Source organism: Prionailurus bengalensis, chromosome C2, assembly GCF_016509475.1.
Source record: "Prionailurus bengalensis isolate Pbe53 chromosome C2, Fcat_Pben_1.1_paternal_pri, whole genome shotgun sequence".
In the NCBI taxonomy this organism is placed as follows: Eukaryota; Metazoa; Chordata; class Mammalia; order Carnivora; family Felidae; genus Prionailurus; species Prionailurus bengalensis.
This window is the reverse complement of record NC_057350.1, coordinates 86,643,162-86,669,381: the sequence shown is the minus strand read 5'-3', so window position 1 is coordinate 86,669,381 and position 26,220 is coordinate 86,643,162. Positions and strand designations below refer to the sequence as shown.

General features: G+C 37.2%; 2 protein-coding genes across 10 annotated transcripts in view; one reads left to right on the top strand and one right to left on the bottom strand.

Moving 5' to 3' along the window:
* The window catches only part of FXR1 (FMR1 autosomal homolog 1), a 70,532-nt gene extending 58,443 nt beyond the window's left edge, over positions 1-12,089 (top strand). For 4 of the 7 annotated variants that reach the window (XM_043594828.1, XM_043594824.1, XM_043594827.1 and 1 more), the window contains 2 exons: positions 1,441-1,532; positions 2,301-2,725. In XM_043594828.1, the coding sequence (XP_043450763.1) occupies positions 1,441-1,532; positions 2,301-2,471 (263 nt within the window). In that variant the 3' untranslated portion in view covers positions 2,472-2,725. Of the gene's footprint in view, positions 1-1,440; positions 1,533-2,300; positions 2,726-11,815 lie in introns of those variants that run through there. The other 3 variants (XM_043594831.1, XM_043594830.1, XM_043594829.1) reach the window with 2 other exon arrangements.
* DNAJC19 (DnaJ heat shock protein family (Hsp40) member C19) lies at positions 10,962-15,593 on the bottom strand. 3 transcript variants are annotated; one of them, XM_043594833.1, is made up of 7 exons: positions 15,435-15,563; positions 14,813-14,924; positions 14,530-14,581; positions 14,377-14,450; positions 13,217-13,296; positions 12,595-12,665; positions 10,962-11,111 (listed from the first exon to the last, which is right to left on the bottom strand). In XM_043594833.1, exons 2-7 carry the CDS (start codon positions 14,885-14,887, stop codon positions 11,041-11,043), a joined length of 423 nt encoding a protein of 140 aa, XP_043450768.1. In that variant the 5' UTR covers positions 14,888-14,924; positions 15,435-15,563; the 3' UTR covers positions 10,962-11,040. The 3 variants fall into 3 exon arrangements, with proteins under 3 accessions (XP_043450768.1, XP_043450767.1, XP_043450769.1); XM_043594832.1 differs by having other exon boundaries at positions 14,813-14,921; XM_043594834.1 differs by lacking the exon at positions 14,813-14,924 and having other exon boundaries at positions 15,435-15,593.
* Positions 15,594-26,220: the final 10,627 nt, after the last annotated feature.

The window sequence follows — 26,220 nt, the reverse complement described above, 5'->3', positions numbered from 1 at the left end:
GTGTACATAATAATGAAATGGACTTGATAGTATTCCTCTTCTTAATTGTGGAAACTATTACTAAATGTTTTTATAAATTAACAGTGGATTTAAATGATTTTAAAAGCTTCAAAATGAGCACAGTGAGTTTCTTACAATTTGGAAGACAAGAGGCAGTTTTAGACAGGAAACGTCTTTTATTTAGTGCTGTTTCTAATAAATGATTTGCATTCTGAATTAAGTGGTTTTTTGAGATTTAAAAAGATTAGTAGTTTCAGAACGTTCTTGGATCTTATAAAAGGATTATGTTAATTTGTGATCACAAAAAAAGTGAATTGTAAATACCATCCAGCTTTCTTATTTTATCAAAATGATTTATTTTCATATAATTTGAAACTAATGGACTGACCATTTCTCCCCTAGTGACTTTAAATAAATAATTTAAAATTTACTTGAAGTTTTCATTCTTTACATAAACCTGCTCTCATCCTGTAATTTAAAATACCTTGTATTTCACATAATCAGAGATTTTCGTCACCAGTTTCTGGGAGAAAATAATTCTTTGAAAGAGAGCAATCATTTTGACATTTCTTCAAATCAGTAAATTCTAAGCTATAAAGTCCTAAAGAGAAAGGGTTGAGGTGTAAAGTGAGGCCAGAGTACCTGTAGAACAGAGATCATTTTTTTCCACTTGGGTTGGCAGAAGGGTGTTAGCTTGTGTTAGTCTTTTTCTTATGTCACTATTGCCATCCAGTTCCTTGCAAACACACATAACACTTCAGTTAGTCCCTTGAAAGATTATTGAAGCAGGGAAGGGATTGTTACAGAATTAATGGCGGCCCTTTTCCCCACCAGAATTAATGTCCACGTTTTTAGGGTGATGGTCTGCCATCTTTAGTTTGCTTGTAGTTTTTTATTTTAGATCACTCACAATGGTTTCTAGTGTGAAATGTTAAAAGAAGGACTGTAAAATACCACATTTGGATATCTTGTACTTAAAAAAAACCAAAAAAACAAAAACAACTAATATATGAGTACATCTTTTATATCTCTGGTGAAGTATAGCACACCGTGATTTGCACCAAATGTGCCCCATTTTTTCCCCACTGAGAATTGCAAACACTGGGCTGAGAATGCTGCATTTCCTATTCTTGGTTGTGGATTTCTATATCAAACTTTATCCCAACCGTGGAGTCAACCAGAAGCAATGGCTGGATTCTTAAGAAAGCTGACTTAAATCTAGGCTTCCTTGATCTCCAGCTTGGAATTTTCTATTGTCAGCACTAAATCACAGGCACATTTTTCAAGCTTTGTTTTTGGTTGGAGGTGGTACCCAGCTTAAAATTTTGAAATTGGGTTACCCACCGTCAGTTTATTTTAAAAGTAAAATTACTCTTTATCCATAAATAAACTTTAGAAATATTTTTTCAACACCTGTAATTTTTTTCTCATCTTCAACAGTCACAGTTGCAGATTATATTTCTAGAGCTGAGTCTCAGAGCAGACAAAGAAACATCCCAAGGGAAACTTTGGCTAAAAACAAGAAAGAAATGGTAAGGAGAATTTAACCTGTAGGTTTTGTTGGTTTGGTTTTTGTTTCTGTTTTTTTTGTTTTTGTTTTTGTTTTTTATTATTTTATTATTTTATTATTTTTTTTGGTATGGTTTAGCTTTATGTTTACTTCTTATCTTATTGTATGATCACTTGTTTCCCCAACTAGACAAATAATATTTTAAAGACTACTCTTTGTTTTGTTCTTGGCCCCAGGTAACTGAAGATATGCATGCTTGAGCCTGGAATACTTTTCATTTAGAATTCCAGATAGCATTTGTAAAATTCATTCTATCCAAAGATATTGGACAGAGACTATTGGCTTAATTTGGGGAGCAGTAGGCTATATATATCTCTTCTCAGTGATAGCTATAGACCTCTTTAAGTGTCAAGTCTTTTAAATGCTTTAACAGATGTGAAATGTAAAGGTGAGTAAAATAGGCATTATTTGCTTAGGGTATTAACCTTATATCTTTTACATGGTGAGCTTTCCAGTGGTTAAAATTAAATTAGGTTCAAGTTTTCAGTAAACAAGTCCAGATTCTTCCTGTTGTTAAGGACTGCTAGGTACTAGAGATAGAGTTGAAAGACCAGTAGAGGTGGAATACATTGGTATATGCTTTGAAACTTTTAAGAACATTTTAATTCTTTGATCCAATGTCGTATGTGAAACTGAAATGATTTATTAGCTAATGTTTATATAGCTGTTTTCCTCCTCAGCTATAGATTTCATTTATAAAGAAGTTGAAAAAGTTGTCTCCCTTTGGCAGGCAAAAGATGTGATTGAAGAGCATGGTCCTTCAGAAAAGGCAATAAATGGCCCAACTAGTGCTTCTGGCGATGAAATTTCTAAGCTACAGCGTACTCCAGGAGAAGAAAAGATTAATACCTTAAAAGAAGAAAACACTCAAGAAGCAGCAGTCCTGAATGGTGTTTCATAAACTGAAGAAGTTCCTAGTTTACAGTTCTTTTACATTACATTTTACAATAGTGCTTGTACAAGCTTGCCAAAGATAGAATATGGATCGCCAGTCTTTACATCGCACTTTCAGTTCCTCCATTTGGAATTCAGAAAGGGGAGGGATCCTGAAGAAATCATATGTTAAACATACTTTGACACCTACTGTGTTATAAAATATATCATCAGATGTGCCTTGAGAATAGTATATGTAACATTAAAAAAAGTTGCTGGCTATAGGAAATGTTATTTTGTTTTCAAAATATGGCAGAGATGGGGGGAGGAGGGTGGGGTGGGATCCCTAACGTAATATTCTTTATGAAAGCATTAGCTGCTTTTGTTACATTTTTAATAATATGCAACCACTTCTTCACCTGAGGAAAACTAGAATGAAATGCAGTCTAAAATATTTTGCACTGAATTGTAATTCTTCATTAGTTTAGTCTGGAAACTGGTCTGTTTTAATGTGTTTTTTAAATGCTGTATGTTGAGGAAAATCTGCAGACCACTGGAATACATTTGTTAAACTCTCATCTGCAGGGACACTGGGTGATATTGGCAGTGACTGTTCTACATTGAGGCTTTGTTTGGTTTATTTATTAAAGTGTACAGTATTTAAAAATCAAACATAGCTTTAGTTAAAACACTAAGCTGAATTAGTCATGTCCATTTCAGAGATAACCTGAACTACTGAAAAGATCAATTTCCAGGTTTATTCTGTATAAAAGTACATGTTAGTCTTCAGTAGAGTATCTTTTCCTTTTTTTCTTTTTCTTTTCCTTTTTTTCTTTTTTCTTTTCTTTTTTTTTTTTTTTTTTGATTTTGGTTGTTTGATGTGCAATATGTTTTTGTATGCAGGTAGTAAATAAACTTTGATCTTCCATTTGCTGATTTTTAACTTTCTACTTTTTATACCAGTATACTTTTTATAGCATAGTAGTTGGAACTAGTAATAGGCCTAGAATAGTTATCCTAATTGCTTTTAAAAAAGCATTACTTGCTCATAAATAGTATAAAAATATTAATTGATGAGTTAATTATTTTGTAATGAAACCTCTGAAAGCTTAAAATTTAGTCTGTTAGAATAGATTGGCTTAGGGAATTGGTCATACATTTAATAATTAGGAAAAGTTTTATAACCTACTCAAAGGCAACTTTTGGAAGGCAATGGGATAAAATGCAGAATTTTACTTTGGCCTTTGATAATTTACTAAAAAATATTTTTATAAATCAGAATGGTGAGCAATTTTTAAGTAAGAAGTAGACCATGAACTTGGTTTTTGATTCTCAAGGAAATAATTTTGAAGATTGTCAAACTAATGATTGTATTTTTTGTATATATTTTAGCCACATTACTTAATTTTAGGAAGATGAAGACTTCACATAAAGTGTTTCAAAGAGTAATAATGATATAATTATGCAGATAATTGTGAGGTCATATCAGATAATTGTGGATTTACTGGAGGATTTTTTTCTATAGTGGTATATATAGACCACTGAGCAAGAAAGACAGCCCTTTCTGTCACTTGATGTTTGAAAGTGTTTTTTATGTGCATAATTTGTGTTAATTTGTTATGTGCATAAAACTGTTAAGTGGTTTTAGTTAATTTATAATGGCTGAAAGACATTTCAAGGTATTGCTAAAAATGTAATAATTGTCAGGTCAGTGTACATATAACCCTAGACCTCACGTTTATTATCACTGAGGTTAACATGTGATGGCATTAACTGCATTTCCCTAAAATCCTAATAATAGAATTTATAAGTAAGGTGTGGTATGAATAGTGCAATCCTTGGATTTTGAATAACAGTATCAAATCATATCCTGAGTTTAAAAAAAAACTTAACCCACAGATGTCTTTTTTAACCATCAAAAGAAAGAAGTAAAACTGTTGGCCTTTTAATTCTTGTCTAGAGTAACAGGGTTACAGATTAATTACAAGTTAAGAGAATTTTCATTAATCCCCAAAGTGGTAAATACGATGTAAAGAAAAAAATGATTTTTCATTTTCTTCCATGTACAATAGATTCACTAAGATTCTTCTGCCATAAAGATTGTTTCACTGAGAAAGTAACCTAAAACCATCTTAGAAAGTGGGTATTGTACAAGCAGTTGTTCAGAATAACCACATTCTAGGAAATTAGTATCAAGATTTCATTATTTACAAGTGACTAAACCCAGCATCTTCTGTACTGCAGAACCATGAGTCTTTTCTTGGGTAAATACCGTATACTCTGATTCAAAAAAGCCTATTCCCCAAAGGCGGTAGCTGTTGGTGATTAGGTAGCCCACCAGATTATTTGAGAGGGATGTATGTTTTTTTGGCTACTACACCAGTTAAGTGAGATGTTGCTCTGGGAAAACTTACTGCTAAGTTAGGCCATGCTAAAAGACACTCAACAGAAAAGCCCAAATGTCTTGTGCAACCCCCATATTTCAGTATACTTATGTGAAATCACATCTGGAAGCTTATTAAGATTATGTGGGGATAAAAATCTTTTCCTGAAACTTTGGCAAGCCTAGGATCTTGGGTTTGGCATTACCTTTTCATTTCATTATTTTTTAAAGATTTTAAGTAATGTCTACATTGGACGTGTGGCTCAAATTCACAATCCTGAGATGGAGTTGCATACTCTACCAACTGAGTGAGCCAAGCGCCCATGGAATCACCTTTTTAAAGCCTTCAGTGGGCCTAAAACTTGCAAAATGGTGTGTATGGGTCTTTGTTGATAGATCAGTCACCTTTGGTAAAACAGTCACCTTTGGTAAAATTGTACTAAGAATACACCAATTTTTAAGTCGTTTTGTGTATTTTAATGTGGAGTTAAGAGAAGCAGGACATCGAACTGTTCGTGAAAACCTCAGACATTCTTTAGAACAAGACTGAGGGAAGTTGCCTAAATAGTTGTGCAAAACAAATACAGGTACACGTAGGGAAGTAAAATATCTAAGAGCAGAAACACTAGTAAGTTACTGAGGAAGAGGCAAAAGTAGCTGGTATTTTATTGTTTTCTGGATCTCCATGTCAGCCATTCTTTAGTAGCTTGGATCCATCACCTCGATGCTAACATCCGGTATTTTTGTAGCTGTTATTTGCTAGAAATCTGATTTGTAATTTGAGAGAGGTCTCTGCGGAGTTGGCATATTAACAATGTTGCACTTTGATTGGATAATAATACCAAATACAACTTCACACAGATTTGCATTTTCTTGAGGTTGAAATCAACCTAGTTTTCTCATAGGCTATGCCTACAATAAAGCTTTTAATCTAAGGAAGGACAGATGAATGGAAAACCTGATTGTAATGCATTAAGCCCTGTACTGGTGATTATTGGAGAGTAAAGGTAAATTACTTTTACACTTGGATTTTCTAGAAGGCTTTAAGGAATTTGGATTGAACTGGATCTCTGTGTTTGGCATTATTCCAAAAGATAAAAGGATGGTGTGAATCCTCACTGAGTTTCCTACCTTTGCTATTATGGTTTGGATCACCTATACCTTTTTTCTTTTGAGAGAGTGCACACGCAGGCGGGGGGGGGGGGGGGGGGGGGGGCAGAGAGAGAGAATCCCAAGCAGGCTCTGCTCTTGGGATCATGACCTGAGCTGAATTGAAAATCAAGGGACTCTCAATGGACCAAGCCACTCAGGGGCCCCTCCCAGGATCCCCTATGTTTTTTATAAGGACATCTGGTATAGTGAATTTGGGGACTCCTTTTTTAAACTTTATTAGAAAGCTTTCTTGAATGGATAGTAGTCACAACCTTTGATAGCATTTGGGTTTTATTTCAGAAACTCAAACAATCAGTCTGCTATGTATAGTTAAATTTTGGCAAGTGGTAGTAATTTGAAGTTGCACTCGTTGAAAGTCCAATATGTTGAAATATAGGAGATTGCCACAGTTGACCATTTTTTCCTACAAACGTGGCATTTTCTTATGTATGATTTTTTAAGTATGATCATTTTACTCTAGAAATCAACCAAGAGTCTAATCATCCTGAAAACCCCTTAGTGGTGAGAGATGTACATACACTCAGAAATATATTGTTTTTTAAAAGGTTATCAGCGGATCACGTTATAAAGAATCATCTGTACCTTCTATATTACTACTTCAAGTACTGAAATAAGGTGTAGACTATCATGTAGCTTTCTCTTTAAGAGGATCTCCACCAATACATTTGGTTTGCGTATTACTTCTTTGGTAATTTGAAAATTGCAGGTATAGGTTTATAGAATTGGGAGTTTCTGTGTACTTAAACCAGACATTTCCAACTATGCCATGTGCAGTCTAAAGATAGCAAAAAGCAAGGGCAAGATTATTTTTCACTGATCTCAGTCCTAAAGCCCCACTATTCCCTAGTATACTAGTTAATAACTTGCCAAATTTGTTTCAGTGATTGGTAAATTTTTCTTGGGGTGAAATTACAGGGGTATTCTGTGAATAATTTTGTAACTTTTTTACTTGCATTGTCAAAAGTAGTTGCTCATTTTTTAATTTAGAGAGTATTGCAAAAAATTTCCCACAGTTTTTGTGGATAAACCAATTTATATTGCCTTGGAGCTTGTGTCAACCTGTTTGAGCTTCATTTTCAACCTGCCCATTTTCAGGTTGTAAAGAAGAATGTAAACATTACTTTTGACATGCCATTAATTGCACTTGTACTAAGGTAACAGCAAGTGTTAACATATTCATATTAGACCTTAACACTGGATTGTAGACATTGTCTTTTGGTCAGGAAAAACTAGTAACACTGGATAGAAGCTCCTTCTATATTCTGTTGCTAAGGCAACACTTGGCTTTGGCTGTTAAAGCAGAGATACACAGTACTCAACAGTGCCAAGAGCAAAAGGAGCTTAGGTCATTGATGTTTCCTGGTACTCAAGGTTACTTTCAGTCCAAGATTCTTTTTTATAACCAAAAACCCACTCTAACATTTTAAACAGTGTTTTTGTACTTTATCTCAAATTTAGATATTTTTTCTATCCTGTTCTCCCATTGAAACAACTGTTTCAATTCTAGCCTGAGTGTTGAAACGTAAACGTGACTTGTCAACTCTTTGAAGCATTCTGCCTGAGTGAATTTTTTAAATAATCATTTCTGACTCAGGGTTTAAGGTAAGGTGTACATTTTCAGTACGCTGAATATAACTGTAGTGTGGCACAGTTAACATGCTTAGGGTTTTACCCCTGTATTAAAGATGCTAGTTACCTACTTTTTACTTCTAGCTGCCTTATGCCCTTTTTTGCTTCGATTCTAGAGTAAGGATAGCAGAGAAAACCATATAATCAATCTTCTAGAATTAGAATACATATGTATGAATATTCCACCTATTTTCACACAAGTTCTTGAATGGTTTGGGTGTTCTGGGATACTGATTTTGTAGAACTGGAATTTTCTTTAAGTTTATTTTGAGAAAGAGAGCACAAGTGGGGGAGGGTCAGAGAGAAGTAGAACCAGAATCCCAAGCAAGACTGCAGTATCAGTGCAGAGCCTGATGCGGGGCTTGAACTCAAAAATGGTGAAACCATGACCTCAGTTGAGATCAAGACTTGGACGCTTAACCAACTGCGCCACCCAAGCATCCCAATTTTTTTCCCCCCATAGGTATTTCCATCATTTGGAAAATAAGAGAGGGAAAAGGTTTAACTTTGAGAACCACTTATTATGCCCTACTTTCCTCACCAACAAAGCATTTTTTATAAAGCAGCATAGGACTCATAATGTCAACTCTGAGGCAGTCAAGGCAAAATTAGGGTAACTAAATCTCTGGTATTCCAGATATTCCTATGTCCCAGTGTTGTGTTCATACCTCCACTTCCCCCCCACCCCACCCTTAAAAAACCATTTGAGTACCTACTGATAAAAAGGCCCCAAGCTGAAAGTGTAAGGACAAAGTCCCAGACTCAAATTTCCTTACCACTAAGGCAAATAACCCTGGGTTTTCAAATATGTGAAGGGTACCACAGTGCAGAGGTTAACAAAGCATGGAACTTTAGGTTTGAGAAAGATCAGCCTTCTCATTCAGAATGCTGTTTTGGGTAAATTACTTAATCTCACTATTGTTTCCTTGTGAAACGCTTAAATGCTTACTTGTCTAGCACACTGTTAAAGTAGTCAGCGTTAACATTACACATCAAGTATTTCATAAAAAAAAAAAAAAATTAAAGAGGAAGGCTCTTTTACACAGATCATACTTGAATCAATTACCCTCTATGATCTGGAAGCCCTCTCGCAAGTGACCTTTCCCCAAGAAAAATGGTAGGAGTGCTTAATAGCCTATAATGAAATGTGGATTCTTCCATTTAAGGTAAGCCTAGAGGAAATAAAACTGATTACTGTGAAAGAAAAACATGCTTTGTTGTGCTCAGTGTTATTTTAAAGCATTTTTCATTGTCTTAATATTTGCCTTTAAACAGGTGTGCTATTTATATTACACACCTAAAAATATACCTACTACATGACATTTTCCCTTTCAAGGTTCATGCTTGACTGCCTGTGGGCATATTAACACTCTATTTGTCTTTCAAAAATTTGTTTTTAGTTTTAATTGATATCTCTTAAAGCTCTTGTTCAAGAAACTTGATTAGTCGAAAAGACTGAAATAAAAGGTTAGTAAGCCAAAATACAGTTGGTCTTCTTCATTAGATTTCTTATTTGCAAATTCACCTACTTGGTAAAATTTGTAACCCCAAAATCAACATGTGTAGGTACTTTTCCTAGTCATTCGTGGCCATAAAGAGTAGTGAAAATTTAATCACCCAGTGCCCAAAGTGAAGCTTGCCTTGTTTCATTTATACTGTAAACAAGTATGCCTTCTGTGGTCCATTTAATGCCAAGTTCTTCACATTTTTGTCCTTATTGATGGCTTTCCTGTTTAACTGTCCTCAAGCCTAGTGAAGTGCTGCCTAGCATTCCTAAACACAAGGCTGCGCTATGCTGACAGGAGCCATATTGTTGACTACAAGTTTAATGTTAATGAATCAACAACATGAATAAGATGTCTTTAAATAGAAGCACACATAAAACAAGGTTATATATTGACTGGTTGATAAAAATGGGACCCAGAAGTTCAGAGGTATGAACAAATGGTTCGGTGTTTGTTAAATTCAGTGTTTCAGTAACTTCTAGAACATAACTACTTTGAATCACAACTACCTTCATACCTCTTTACTAAAAAAGACTTCTCATATGTAACACCCATGGCTGCTGTAAACTGGTGCTTTCTCATACTCTAAATCTTAACAAGTGGACTCGATCAGATTTTAAACAAGGAAACAGGATGGGAAGTAAACCTAGAGCAGGTCTAACCCAACTCTGAAGCGCAGGTAAACACATTCCAACACTAAATATGATTGCCTTCCACCATTTTGACCTTGAAGGTCTTGTGTTCTCCATTGACAATTAGGAACTTTAAGATGACTTAAAGGTTTAGATGACGGGTACTATAAATTACCATTTTAGAGCTAAAGATAGTATTTCCAGTGGTGGCCACAGACTACTTCATATGTTTTATACAGGTCTTGTGGTTAAGATCCCTAGGTTTGAGGTTTAGGCCAATAGCCATTTTACCCTCAAATATCATTTAAATAGGAGTATAAATTCTCCAGTAGTCCAAGCTGAGTATTTTGATAACTGAGAGCATTTCATTTCAGTTTTACTAATTATGGTTAACCTTGGTTATAGCAAATGCAAAACTTTATTATGCATATATATATATATTTCTTGCATTTAAGTGGCTAGTTCAATACAATGTAATTATTTTCTTGATTAAAAACAAGACCTATATTCTAACATCTTACAGTGGTACAGTTTTTAACGTATGAAATCTAAATTGTCAATAATATAGTTAGATATATTTCTTAGGTCAAAGATGTACCTAAATTCATTTTTAAAATTTAAGGTTACAAGCAGTGGGGTCAGTTTTCTGAACTGTGAACAGCCTTTTCTCACAATAAGATGAATCCCTCCTATAACAAACCTGTGTGAATTCATGCCATCCTAACACCCCACTGTTTCTGTTTTTGTTTTTTGAGAATGCATGTGTGCACGTGTGTGAGCCTGGGAGAGGGAGAGAGAGAATCTTAAGCAGACTTCATGCCCAGTGCAGAGTCCTATGTGGGGCTTGATCTCACAGCTGTGAGATCATGACCTGAGCTGAAGTCAGATGCTTAACAGACTGAGCCATCCATGTGCCCCTATCCCCGCTGTATTTTAATTACCAGTTTATCAGCATCCCATTAGATTGGGAGCCCTTTCAAAGTCAGACTGTCACATTCATTTTGCCTTGAAGTGGGTAAGAAATTACTTGCTAAATGAATAATGAAAAATATTTCTATTCAGATGGTATGCATTTATCTGTAATTACTGAGTGTTAAATCTCCAAATATTTTATCATCTGATTTAAAATCCTCAAATTCAAAGAAACTTATACCCAAGCTTTGGTTTAGCTTGCGCTAAATCATTTTTAAAATTTGTAGCTTTGAGGCCTTTTATTATAAAAAGCTAGCACGCATATACATAAACTAACAAGAACTTAAAATTCACACATTTACTTCATTTTTTAGCTTGACCTTCTAGTAAATCTTTAGCTTCATTGATTTTGGCTGCTATATAAGGAGATCCTCCTATAGGAAGAAAGAAAAAAGGAATAGTTATTTTATTAAAAAAATTTTTTTTTAATATTTATTTTTGAGAGAGAGAAACACAGCCAGAGTGGGGGAGGGGGAGAGAGAGAGGGAGACACAGAATCAGAAGCAGGCTCCAGGTTCTGAGGTGTCAGCACAGAGCCCAACGCGGGGCTCAAACCCACGAACCGCAAAATCATGAGCTGAAGTCAGCTGCTTAATCGACTGAGCTACCCAGGCACCCCAAAAGGAATAGTTATAATATGGCTTCTTAATTTCTGCTTGGTGAAAACCTATTCTCTTCAAGGATCCCTATGCTCATCTGATAGGTGGAATTAGCAGAAAATAATGAGGACACTGCAACCAGATCACCAAATGTATGGTAATATGTATGATCAACAGTAAACAAAATCACATGAGGAATATTTCCACAAAAATGGCACCTTTAAAAACTTAAACTTGACAAATAGGATTAAAAACACCTCCACATGTGACCTTGAAATGGTGTATGTTACCTATTTATGATGATTATAAGTTGTAAATGAACATGAATTTATGGTACTATGTTATTTTGAAAACATGATGTTCTCAGAGGTTTCTGAGCTTTGTTGGAAAGACCCCACTATGATTTGCACTCCTTTTCTATCCTTCACAGTTTTTCTCTTTTCATGTTACTAATTGTGCCTTCATGATGTTATCTGCAGGTGCTTTCCTACTACTCTGCTGGAGCAATGATTCTCAAAGTGTGATTCTCAGACCAGCAAGCATCAGCATCCCAGTAAGAAGCTTGGTAGAAATGCAATGTTACAGGCACCATACTATACTTAATGAATCAGAAGCCCCCCCAGTTAATGCAAGCTAAATTTCGTTAAAGGAGGCTACTACAGTCAGATAAAAACAATCACAACCAAGTTTAAACTCAAAACACTCTTAATGAAAGGCCTATCGTACGAAAGTAAAAAGATTTGTGCACTGGAACATGTATTTTGTGGTCTCTATTTTGGTATTCCTAAATAATTATTTGCTTTCTTTGAACACAGCCAAGGCTGCTTAGACATGTATCAGAGAGAAATATATCCTATAGGTTTCTAACTAGGAAACCTATAGTTCAAAGGTCTAAATGGATAGAAAAAATTAAATTTTTAGTTTGAAACTTAACATTTCCTTTAAGAATGTCTCCCCCCCCCCAAAAAAAAACAGTAGTATTAATAGTATTTAGAAGTCACATTTTATCACTACTTAAGATCTGAAAACATTGTTAATGCTTACCCCTACTTTCAAATGACATGGTCATTATTCTATAAATTTTTTCACTCAGGATTTATAATTTTAAGACACCGGAAAACGGATCCAGCCTGGGCAACAGTGCTTACACACAGATTTAAGCATTTCCCTTGTAATAGCCAAGAATTAAATATGAAATTATTCCACTAGTAACAACTAGTCACTTTAAAACATGTGTAAGAATTTAACAGGTACTTACCCTTGTCTGGGTGATTTAAAAGCATAATTCGTCTATGGGCATCTCTTATTTTTCCTTTATTGGCAGTAGGGCTAATTTAAAAAGGAAAAGGTATAGTTTACTTCAGACTATGTCTGGATCACATAAAAAAATTGTATATAAAAGCCAATTAAAGATGCTGTGAAACTGGAGTCAAGTCATCAAAACAATATGAGAAGTGGTTTAGGAACTTCTTTCATATCACATAAGGAAGATGAATATTCTGAATCAAGGAACTAAACCGCTCCTTAGAAAAATAAGACATTCTTAAAAAATTAGTTGAACTTGATAATCCTAAAAACCCTTTTACTGAAAGGTAAAACATGTTTAAGTATCTGGAAATGAAGGCAGAATTTCACCACAAAAAAAAAAAAAAAAAAAAAAAAGTGTTCTAGAGAACAACACTGAGCACTGCAATTATCTGTTTAAAAGCCTTTCAATGAATTGAGTGCTTATGTACCAGAGTGCCTTCTCAATGGACTTGTAGGGAGTGTTTAGATCTTAAAAATGTATACAACTATTATAACTCTTAACAAAAGATCTTTTTGTTTGCTCATAGCTCTAGAATTGTAGAAAAATATTACAAATATTAGAAATTATTTACCTTACGCCTAGTATTAATGCTGCTTCTCGTTTTGTCATTTTAGGTTCAAACCCACCTCTATAATAGCCACCACTGAAAGCCTGAAAGAGGAAATGCATTTGTAAAAATGGGTTATTAGAATAAACTGAATGTTTATTAAAGTTCATAACTGAAAAACTGGAAGTTTAATTTTGATAACTGTTCCTAGAAACAGCAGAAAAATTAAGACTTTTCAGAGAATTTTAACTGCAACTCCTATGGTATTTTAGCTTTGTAAGTAGCAGCAAATACTTTAATGATTGTTAAACATCCATATTTTTTTTTTCCCCCAGAAAAACTGTCTTAAAAATGTAAGACAAAACAACAGTGCCTCAAAGCCAGTTCTGGGAATAACAGGAAGATTATTCCAAGTTAGCTGTGTTACAGATAAAAATTTGATATAAGAATATGATTATATGTTTTAGAAAAACAAGTGCCTCAAGAAAAGGATTTGGAGATGTTTTCAGATGAGTGAGTCAAGGGTATTTTGAGGGTCAAGGCAACTACTAAAACAAGACTAAGTATCGAGAAAATTATGCTACCAGCTCTCCTGACCTTGTTATGTCAGAGATCATATTGGTAAAGCCCACCATCACTCTATTCTCTCACATTCAATCACAACAATAAAAATAAATACTCAACAGGCTGCCACAGCCAATTTCATTCTGAACTGTGACCATGGAAGGTGTGACATTCATATCCAGTCATACTCTATAGCCTACTTAATTCCAGTGATATCCAAGTATCTATTAGAGAATGCCAGGGCCACACAGTTAAGAATGGATCCCTTCAGATTCCTAGATTCCTGTGTTTTTGTGATGTAGAGCAGATGAGGGAAGGCAAGAATTTGTGGACAAATGATGCTGGAGTTAATAGTATCTACACAATGAAGTAGAATTGATTTTCATGGTACCAGAATTGTGTTAATCCCTCAGCCCCAATTCTGTCACACAAAACATTTTGATTTTTTTTCAGGGTAACAACATTACAAAGCTCAGAACCCTTCTTGCGGGAAGCAAGAGAAGGGGCCCAAAGTAATCTCTTAAGAGCTTCATGGGTGTTTGGAAATTTACCCTCTTCAAATGTGACTCTGGGCTTCATAACACAGCAAAGAATTAGCAAAAATGTTTAGTAAGTCTTACAGATTTTGGTAGACTTTGAAAAACTTGTTTTACTTGAGGCTCCATATGTTTCATGGCTTGCAAAACATAACGGCCTAAAAACAAAAGCAACAAAATAATTAAAAAGTCTCCAACTTTCCCTGCTTCATTTCCACTTCCAAACCATAAACAAACCTGCAAATCCTGCAGCAGCAATGGTCAGTCCAACTGCTACCACTGTACTGGCCTGGTAAGGGGAAGCAGAGTAAATATTTACTTCTTTTAATTATCACCCTTCCCTATGGTACCCATTCTCCCATTCCACCTCATCACAAGTTTTATTTCAAAGGGAGAAACAACTTTTAGGATGAAAATATCCTACCCAATGGCCCTTTAAAAGGACTTTTATGTCCAATTCATTGTAGAGATACTGGATTTTCACTGTGAAAGGGAAGGGCGAGCGGACTTGCATATTTACCTTTACAGCAGTGAAAAAAATGATTTCCCTCCCTTTGAAAACGTCTTTTGCATCTCCGGGCAAATGAGGCCACATTCAAGTTCAATCAAGAATAATGGAAATAAAATTTCTGCTAGAGAAAGAACCGTTTAAGGTCACTGTAGAATTCTGATAACGCATCTCAACGTCAAATGTGGACTTCACTAGACTCGCTTTTCAGAGTGCCTTCGGCACTGGGGCGTCTCTCGACCACAGAACCGACGCCCAAATGTGTTCAGGAACCGAGAAGAGATGTATCGGCAAGAGCCAAGGAAAAAGAGCAAAGTAGAGAAGGTACTGTTAGGATGTTTGCGGAAGGGCAGATCTAATCAAACGCGTTTCCACTAATCTCTCAGCCTCGGAGACAACGGACCAGGGACTGCACCCCCCCCCCCCCCCCTGCACAAAGGCCATAGTAGAACACAAAGGCCCTAGAGAGCTGTGCCAGCAGCTCTGTGTCCTACAGGGTGCGACTCTTCGGGGCCCTACATCTTCAGAGTCTCACTGGGGAGACAACCTCGGCTCCCCTCCTCCCACCCAGGTCACGAGTTGAGATTGTGGCCTGGGCCCGAGATCGCCCAGGGGACCAGAAAACCGCACTCACCATGGCTCTGGCTCGGCTCCCCGGCCTCCACCGAGAGCGCGGTTCATTCCAGGCCAAATGCCGCAGCCACAAAATTTCACGCCCCTACCAGAGAGCGACGCGGACACGAGCAGGCACAAATCGCTCAGACACAGGTGCCCAGGAAATACGGCAGTGGCGGCCGCAAATTAGGCCGGAAAACTGTCGTAAAAGGGGACCGCCGCGGGCCGTAGGGGAAAGGTCGCTCAAGCAGTGGGCAGGTGCGGAATACGGCTTCAGATTGGCTGATGGGTGGGCGGATGGCCTCCTTACTGGGCTCAAAGCTGGGGCTTTTCTGTGTTTTGCCCTTTGCTACCTGGCCGGAGGTATTTGGAAATTCCTGTGGGGAAAGGTATTGGTGCAACAGGGCGTGAACAAATACTGTGTAGCCTTACTCAGAACGTTTTTCCTCCCTTCTCAGTACATGCATTCACCGTTTATTTCGTTTATGATTGTCGAGGGTAATGAATATTCTTAAATGTGCAGTAACAGTTCCACCTGAAGCCAAATAAATATGTAGCAAGCCAGTATAGCAAACGAGAATATGTCCCAGAAAACTAAAACAACAAACCACACTGTGTTTCAGGGGTGCTCGGTAGCATTCTCATATTTAAAAGAATTTTAATTTGTGACTTGATGGGACCTTGTGGGAATATTTGGGGTTTGTTTTGTGAAGTGGGATTACCACTTTAAATACAGTTAGTATTCTGATCATGGGATCCCCAAATCCCCACAACCCCTCAAAAAGTAGGGATGGTTTTGCCATTACAAGGCATCAGCTTCATATAGCCCTACATATATGCTTGGGAAGAGAAAAGTAACGGAGACATTAATCGAAGTTTTACAGTGTTTGGATGATCAAGTAAGTTTGGAGTTACTTTCCACTTAGAATTTACAAAGTATTAAAAATTTGCTTACATTGCAAGGAAATTTGCTTTGATTAGCTGGTTGCATATTAGACATGTATGCAAATTTGTTGGCCTTGTTTTCCCTTTCTGTAAAAAGATTCGCTATTTGGATCTTTAAGAATTCTTCTAACCCTGATATTTTTGTAATGTCATTTCTTGTGAACAAAATTTCTTGTTATGTAATATGTAAAGAATTTCTTATTATGTATATTTTTGTATGTACAAACTGCAGCATACAGCTTGCTTGAGGAACAGGTTAACGTACAGAAGCCCAGTCTCAGGAAACCAAGGATAGGTAACACAGAGAGACACTTGAAGTTGAAGTGAACAGGGCTCTGTTTTTGGAGGCAAATCAAAGTAGATGTACAACCTAGTTCTGTCATTAGTTGTAGGACTTTGGATAAGTTATTTGTGACTCTGAGTTTTCTCATTTGTAAAATAAGGGTAATGATGCACACCTCACCGAATTATGTACATGGTATGTTCTGCATGTAATTATTACTCAGTGTATTGGCCATTATTATTATGAGGCATGTTGAAGTACAAGTTGATGTGCAGAGCCTTCCCAATTCTCAGGATATCTCACCTCACTCATAGATATAAGTCTGGTAATCTTTTCACACTAAGGACATGGAAAGAACCTTTAAAATTAATCTTTTGAAATTTCCAGCAACTGAAGAATGGATAATCATTCCTTGCTTCTTCTAACTTCTAATGACCGCCAGCATTCCTTGACTTGTGACTGCATCACTTCGATCTTCAGGGAAGGTCAGTATCTTGAAATCTCTCTCTACTCTGTCTTCAGATTGACTTTATGTATAGAATCTCCTCTTCCTCCCTTTTAAAGGATGCAACAGTTGCATTTAGGGCCCAATCCTATAATCGAGGATAATATCTGCATCTCAAAATCCTTATTCATAGCTGCAGAGATGTCGCCATATAAGGTATTGTTTACAGGTTCCTGATTTTACGACCTGATATCTTGGGGGCCATTATTTTGTCTACTACAGAGAGTAAGAGAAGACAAAAGAGGGAGCTTGTAGGGACAAGAGAATGAGAAAGGACTCTGGTCAATTTTTTTTTTTTCCCAAATTTGCTAGTCAGGTAAGTAACTTCTTGGGGAAGAATAAGTGAGAGATGAGAGTGGATAAAGTGTTCTTGCATTGTGCCTTTCAAATACTTTGAGACTATGATCTCTTAGTAAGAGATACATTTTACATTACAGAGAATACATACAAATGCATACTTGAACACACACACACATGCACACACAAATACGCACTGAATTTAATGTGTGTGTGTGTATGTATGTATCTATTTATTTGTTTATTTTAATGACTGACACATTTTTTAAAATGCTTGAAAGGCACACATAGTTTAGGGCATACAACAGAAAAAGCAGGTAAAGGATGTTCTCCAGTATAGAAGCTCCTATACCAGAGACTTATGGTAATAGGTCTGAACTATTCAAACCTCTTAATTAGGAATATGAAAAAAATCTATGAGAAGAAACAAGTCCTATCTAATTTGGGGCATAGATCAGCAACCTCATCAGGTTAGGAAGACTTGACATTGCTGAGTCACTTTCTGCATTGATGCAATATTAGCTTCTTCACCTTTCCTTCTCAGCAATCAGTTTATACTCTGGGACAGCTCAGTGGAGTAGCTCATTAATATGGACCAATATTAGAGCTCTGAATCTAAATTGCTCTGTTCTATTACTAATAGGAATCCAAATATCAGTGGGACCATAAGTGGGTACAGCCATGAATTCCCATGAGCACTTAACCTCCAAACGAAAAGGACACTTTCAAATTAGTTAAAATGTTATGCACAATCATGGGGCGCCTGGGTGACTCAGTCACTTAAGCATCTGACTCTTGATTTTGGCTGAGGTCATGATCTTATGGTTTTTGTTTTTTGTTTTTTTGTTTTTTTGTCCTTTTTTTTTGATCTTATGGTTCTTAGATTGAGCTTTGCATTGGCTCTGTCAGCGAGGAGGCTACTTGGGATTCTCTCTCCCCCTCTCTTTCTGCCCCTCCCCCACTCATGCTCGCTCACTCATGCTCCCCCCTTCTCTTTCTCCCTCTCTCTCTCTCTCTCTCTCAAAATAAATAAATAAACTTAAAGAAAATGTTATGCACAATCAAAAGTGATTGTTAGAGATGATCTCTCAGGGCAATGTAACCTACCATTTCTTCTGGATCTATATCAAAAACAGTAAATGACTCTACTAGAACCTGAAAGAAAATGGCATAGGACATGAGAAACTATGGAAATACCTAGAATACTGGTAGAGCTGCAAACATCTTCAGAGAAAAGCCTCCTTATTGACCATTTTGTAAAACACACTACTCCATTCAGAGCTGAGTAATTTGCTGAAACCAGAGGTGATTCAGGAAACTGGGTAGTCTTCTGATTTCTGCCAGTCCAAAGCAAACTGCTCTGTGTTTCCTGCATCCTGAACCCTTAAATAACTGCTCTGTGAAGTTAACAATGTCTGAATTCTAATTTGCATTTCTTATTCTAAGATAATGTTGGCAGAATAGTTTGTGCTTTTACTTTTTGTCCTCTCAGAGAACACTTGACTTCAGAGTTTATTTTCCAAGCATTGGAAAAAAGCAAGTTTTCTCACAGATTGCTGAATGATAGTTTGTCTTGCCAATGGCTAAAAATTCCGATAACCAAGAGACAAATTTACTAAGACACGATGTATTACAGATGCTTTCTTGCAATTTTGAGGTGCAGCCTTCTGAGACTCCATATTCAATCCGCTGGGTTCCAAACGGATCAAAAATGATTCAGTTCAATAGGAAATAGATGTTAAGTGCTTCAGTCAGTTCTAAGGTAACCAAGTTGGAGAAAAATTATTAAAACTGTATGACTGGATCTGGTCTTAGACTTTTAGATAAGTTTACTTTAAAATAATAGGATTGTTGCAGGAGACAAGGAAACAACTTCTGGTCAGTTCTATGTCAGAAATCCTGGATGGATTTGAGAAAAAGGCATACTTAGAAACAATGCATACGGGCTTCATCTTATTCTCTTGTGGAGGCTGAATGGGTGAGAGGATGAGACCACCTTTCTGAAGTAAAAGAAACCTCTTCCTTTAAGACCCAAATCCTTTCTGCCTGGACTTGGATCAGTTCTGTGACCTTTTCTTTTGCCACAATGTCTGCTTTCCTAGGGCCCTGGAAGGCAGTGCCCTGGTGGTTCTTTAGGTATTCAACCGAGATTCAAGTTCCTTCTTTTCGATACATAAATCATTTCATCTGATGAAGCTTTTCAGTGTGTTCCTTGGTCTTTGTCATCAGCTCCCATCACACTTGAGCAAGCTTTTCCTACCACATCTTCTTTTGCATTCAGTAATTCCTTTCAAAGTTTCTTGATCTTTAGCTCTCCAAGCGTTGTATTCACAGAAACCGTCTGAAGGACTTCTAGGTATATCATACCACCAAACTTTCCGATCGGTAGTTGACAAACTATTTCTTCTATTCTGCTTATAGTTTTACCATCTCTCTCTTTTTGGATAAGCTGTTTATACCTCTCCCAACATTCTTTGTTAAGTTTTCCTGTACCTGGAATCCTTCACCTGGGCCTGCAGATGCTGCCTGTTCCACTTCAGGGAGCCTTTTCATCTTGACTCTTCATTTACTGTTGCTTAAAACTAGGAGCATTTCCTCATATATTGAAATCTCTTTTCTGGAACTTCTCCTGGGTGTATCTGGGGCATTTGGGGACTAGGAATATGCTGGGATATGTGGGGAAGAATCGACTGAATGCTCTTCAGTTCTTGTACCAGGCACTGTATTTCTTTGATGACAGCCACTTTAAGGTCTTGAAGAGAGAGGATGCACTTGTTCATGTGCATTTTCTTTGAATGGGCCATGGAGTCTGGGTGTCCCAGTTTCTCTTTCTTCTTGACAGTGTTTATTCTCATGTGCTCAGGTATCTTATAGTCTGAGGCTGTCTTCAGATTGAAGTCTGCCGTGTTACAACTGGGCCTCTTTGATGGTTTGAGCATCTTTGGGATCGTCATAGTCATCATAAGATTTACTGTTGTATGGTTTCTTCCATTCTTTTTTTTCACTGCTGAATCTTAAATTGGGCCCTTTCAGTTTTTATATATTTCCTCCTTTTCTCAATTTGATTTTCCACTATAATTTCACTTAGGGTTTTATGCCGATATTTCTTCCTTTTTTCTGTAATCGATTCTTCCAGCACACTAATAATCCCACCTGTATGTTTCTGGCCACCCTTTCTTCCAGCTCCCTTTTTCAAACCTCTCCAATTTACTTGTTCTTCTCTTTGATTGACTTACTCATTTGGACTTGGAGTACTTAGAGGGCTTCACGAACCTATAGGAAGATACTTGTGATCTCTTTGTATGGCATGAACCACAATAGCATCACTTGCTTTTTTTTCTTAATTTTTTTTTAATGTTTATTCATTTTTGAGAGAGAGAGAGAGAGAGAGACAGAGTGCAAACATGGAAGGGCAGAGAGAAAGGAGACAGAATCTGAAGCAGGCTCCGGGCTTCGAGTTGTAAGCATAGAACCTGATGTGGGACTTAAACCCACAAACTGCAAGATCCCAACCTGAGCTGAGGTCGGATGCTTAATCAGCTGAGCCACCCAGGCTCCCCAACAGTATCACTTTACAATGAATCATGAAATCTGTTCTGTAGCTTCATGAAGCCAAGTTGATGTTTCTCTTCTTCCGAAGCAAATTCCTTTCCCACTTGTTGAATTTTATAAGCTGTCAATCTTGGCATGAATTTTGGAATCTAGATCAAAATCTGTTCATTTAAATTATGTATGCTTTGGTAATTTTTTTTAAAATTTTGTTTGTTTGTTTGTGAGAGAGAAGGAGAGAGAGAAAGAATGTTAGGCAGGCTCCGTGCTTAGTGCAGAGCCTGGCACGGGGCTCAATCCCATGACCCTAAGATCATGACCTGGGCCAAAATCAAGAGTCAGATGCTCAAATGACTGAGCCACTTAGATGCCTTGCTTTGGTAATTATTCATTCATTTCTAGGAGTTTCCAAATTTTTTTCCTCAAAGCTTTGAGTTGTTCTTTCTTCCCACCTTTATTTCTTTCACTTCTTTCATTAACTTATCATGTTCTCTTTTTCTTCTGGAGTTCTCAATACCGTAGGCTTTGGGATCTTCAATATCTTCTGTAATTGGCTCTGCTTCAGTTCCAAACCTGAGCAACAGCACTTGGGCTTTGATGGCTTTCTTTAGCTCAAATTCAGAAAAAATGGTGAAAGCAAAAATATTATTATCTATTCCAGTAGTCACCAAGAAATGGTCATCAAGCTAGGATAGATGCCTTTAATCCATCCATGCATATTGTCATGCATATTGAAGTGCCAGTAGTCCACCATAGTTGTCAATGAAGGATTTTTCTGATTTAGGATATAGACTTGAATTGCTCTGTTTTGAGCAATTTGCATTGCATTTGCATTCCAAAAAACATCATATCTTGGTTAATGCTGAAAGTGATAGTTTGGATGGTATTATCCTCTGTATCTTCAAGAAGATGAAAATCAACAAGTTCATGTTTCTTTTCTGTGATATCACTACTTTTGTCATATGGGGGGAACTCACAATGATATAGAAAACCAGAATCATACCCTCCCAAAAAAGCCTAGAACTTCCCTGGCTCAGAGTAAAATCCATAGAGGATGTGACAGGGAATTGATGGAATAAAGATTTCAGGTAATGGTTTCTCTTCCTCCTTTTTGCCCTGGAAATCCTTTTCTCCATCTTCTCTCATCTCTGCTGCTGTCGGTTTCCTCCTCTCTTTCATTTCTTTCTCTTCTGGCTCCTTTTATTTATTTCTCTTTTCTGTTTCTGTTAATCACAGAATCTTAGATTTGACACCTGAGGAATGGAAACATTTTAGGCACATGTCTTTGATTTCATAGGAAACTACATCACTATCTTCCCCTTCCTCCTTAATGGTTGGAAATAGAGTTTCAAGAGCATAGCCATTTCACAGATAATCAGTAAAGTACTTTCAGGATGGGAGGTCAAAGACCATATTAACTGGCAAACAGGTCCAAGAATAGTAACATAATCGATTAGCTTATAATCTTTTTCTACCTCAAAGAAGACAGTTTGCTGTTTATTCCCTGTAGCTAGAATTTCTCCATCATGTTCATAAGGTAAAACAGTGACACAAGCAATATAGGATTTGAAAAACCATTTCAAATGAATATCTTCATTTGAAATTTTCTTCCTTTCTGCAAAATTGTGAGGCCTTTTGGATCACAGAGTTCAAGAATTTGAACAACTCCATCTTTAAATACTAAAATAATATGTCTTCCAGTGTAGCTTACCAGTTGGGGTACCCAAGCCAGGGCAATACCTCTTTGAATTTCATCTGAGCCAAAGATGTTTTGCTAGCAAAATCCTAGATTACAAAAGAGCAGTTCAAGGAAGTAGTGGTCATGAGATAAGTGAGGGGTGAGATAGCCAAGGCTTCAGTAGCTCCCAAATGGAAGGAGAAAAAACATTCTGAGTCCTAGTTTGAACTAAAATTTGAACTAAAATTCAAATTTGAGTTTGAATTTTATGTGTATTTAAATTGAATTTAATTGAAATGAATGTTTTTGAGACAATATTTATCCTTACTTCATGAGATGTATGCTGGTCATTTCTGTTTCTTAGAAAAAAATGCTTGGAAAACCCATGAAGTTTACAGCCCATTAATTGGTCATGATAGGAAGTATGGAAAGCATAGCTCCATAAAATTCCACACTTGGAAATATGATACCAGGCAAATAAGATTGTTTTTCCTTAAAACCTATGTGCTAGACATTGGGCTATATTCTTTATGTAGATTATTTCACTTTACTTCATGACAATAATACTTATTTCTGTTTTGCAGATGAGGATATTTTGCCAGATATATTGTTTTTCCCTACAGATCCCTTCTCTGTCATTTTCCATTCTGCTCTATATCCCAGAGGAACGCACGAAGTTAGGACACTCTCTTGTATTCTGGCTTGGGGTTCATTTATGTCCATGATCAGAAGATGAGAAGGTAGGAGGACAGTCAGTTAATGATGTTCATTTCTCCATCTTCATACCTAGTGGTTGCCACAGGCTGACTGAGTTTGTCCACTGAAGAATACAGTTTCTGTCATATGTGTGTGTTTGCATGTGAACATATGCGTGTTATTCCCACTCCTTGCTCCTTCAAGTCTAAGAGTAGTAGTGACTACTACTACTAATAAGGCCCCAGTGGCCTTATTCGACGCAGACACTTTGACCATCATTTTGAGTTTCCCTTAATCCTGTTGATACCTTTGTAAATAGTTCCTTTATTAAATTCTCCCCAGTTACTCCATTTGGCTATGCTTTCTGTCTGTCTCTAACATGGGTGGTGACTGTTCTAAGAAGCTACTGAAATAATTCAAGTAGGAGATGATGGTAGCAGTGGAAATGGAAAGGAGGGCTGGACTCCTGCTTATGTTTTGAAGAAAGAACTGATAGATTTTGCTGATGGAGGAAATGTAGTGTGTGAGAAAAAGAAAGGAGTCAACAGTGACTCCAAAAGTGTAGGCTTGAGCAGCTGGAAGGATTGAGTTGCCACTGGATGGGACCAGAAAGACTTCAGGAAGAACAAGCTGGGGAACTTTTTTCATGTTAAATTTGAATTTAGATATCAATTAGGTATATAAAGAATGTTTTCACATAGGCTTTTGGATGTATAAGTCTGATGTCAAGAGAGAGGTCTGGGAGTCATCAGCCCGGAGATAGTCTTCAAGGCCAAGGAACAGATGAAATCATTGATTGCCTAAGTGGAGAGAGAAAGAAGAGGAATAAGGGCTGTTTTGTGGATCCTCTGTGTTTGGAATTCAGGGAGATGAGGAAGAACCAGAAAGTTAGACTCTAAAGGGTGACCAGAAACCAGGTGAGTGTGGTGTCCTGGAAGTCAAATGAAGAAAGTGTTGAGTGGAGAAGTGTGTAAAATGCTGCTAATAGTCAAATGAAACAACAACTGAGAATTGACTGCTAGAGATCACTGGTGATATGAGAAGAGCTTCTCGGGGCGCCTGGGTGGCGCAGTCGGTTAAGCGTCCGACTTCAGCCAGGTCACGATCTCGCGGTCCGTGAGTTCGAGCCCCGTGTCGGGCTCTGGGCTGATGGCTCAGAGCCTGGAGCCTGTTTCCGATTCTGTGTCTCCCTCTCTCTCTGCCCCTCCCCCGTTCATGCTCTGTCTCTCTCTGTCCCAAAAATAAACATTGAGAAGAGCTTCTGTGCTGTGATGGGGACAGAAGAATAGAGATAGGGATTATAAGACATCTCTTTCAAAGAATTTTGCTGAGAAAGGAATTGGAGAAAGAGGACAGTTCCCAGAGGGAGAAGTAGTGTAAGGAGGGGTTTTTGTTTTTTTAAGATGGAAGAAATAAAAGTATGTTTATCTGCTGTAGGAATGACCTTATAGAGGGGGAAATTTGACAAAATTCATTGAATTACATATTTTAACCATATAGTTAATTAATATTTTAATTCAATTATTTTAACTGAATCTAATAATTTTGATGAAATTAAATTATATAATTTAAGAACGAGAAGAAAGTGTAGAGACCATTTTTTCTCCAACAGCTTTGCTTTATACAGGGCCTCGGAGTGGTTGACTGACTTCTAAAGCGCTGACACAGTTCAGTAACTGCCCACCCTTATTGTCCACACTCCAGGTGTGTGTAATGTTAGGGTCATGAGATGAGAGGGTCACAGAATTACCTTTTCCTGTCTTTCCTGACCACTGTTTTTTAGGAACTATCTCAGATCTGGATTAATGGAGTCTTAAGTTCCTGACTAACAACCATTTAGCCTAGGGAATCTTATGTAGGCAGCTGCTCACATAATGCTATATGTAAAACTGAACAGTGCTCAGTATGTATTTTCTTCCTTTCCTTCTTCATTCCACCTCCACTTATCCTATTCCTGCCCTCCTTTCCTCCACTGATCCTGCCATGACCTGACAATCTACCATTGGGAATTCATCTTGTTGTTCCCTGTTTGGATATGAATACTGAGCTGTGATCAACAGCTCCTCTGTGAAGTATTTTAAGAGATACTTTTGGGGTTATAACTAGTAAGAAGAATACTTTAATTGGAGTACAGAAAGAAAGGAAGAAAGAAGAGATTTAGAACAAGTGGGACCAAAGACTGCCCAGGTAGGAACCATTCAAAGACCTAGGGTAATGGGGAAGTGGAGGGGTTGCTATGAAGCCAGAAAGGAGGGCCCAAGGTCCAGATACTGTTTACTCTAGTCAGCCTCATCTGCATCCAGTCAGCTGAGCCTGCCCTGCCCTGTGGCTATTATAAAATAATTTATAACTATGTCTCCTGTGATTTTTGCTTCCCTTTTCTCAAGCTGTTTCATTTTTTCCTTACTGCATCTTAGTCTGACTTCCTGATTTACTTTTTAATTACCAGAACTGTTCTCCTTATTTGGTCCAGAGCATGAGTGGAGGGCCAGTCAGAAAAATGAAATGTATTTGACCAGGGTGACAGCCTTAGGGGGCATGTATTTGTAGATAAAGACTCTGCTCTCAGTCTGTGAGGAAGGAAAATTGAGGCACTCAGAATTTCAGGGGACTTGGAAATTGGGGTAGCCTAGGTGCCTTTTTCCAAACGGAGATGTCCCAATCAACCCTCCATTTCATTCCATCTTTGCATGTCTTTTTCTGTTGTGTTTCTCAGTTCTTTTTCCCCCTTCCCCAGCCAGGGTTCCACGTGTATGTAGTAGCTTTATGCATTGAGTAAATTGAGCCCTCCCTGCTGAGCTGTCAGCAAATGGAACTGACCAGCAGAACAGTCTGTGTAAGTGCATCTTGTG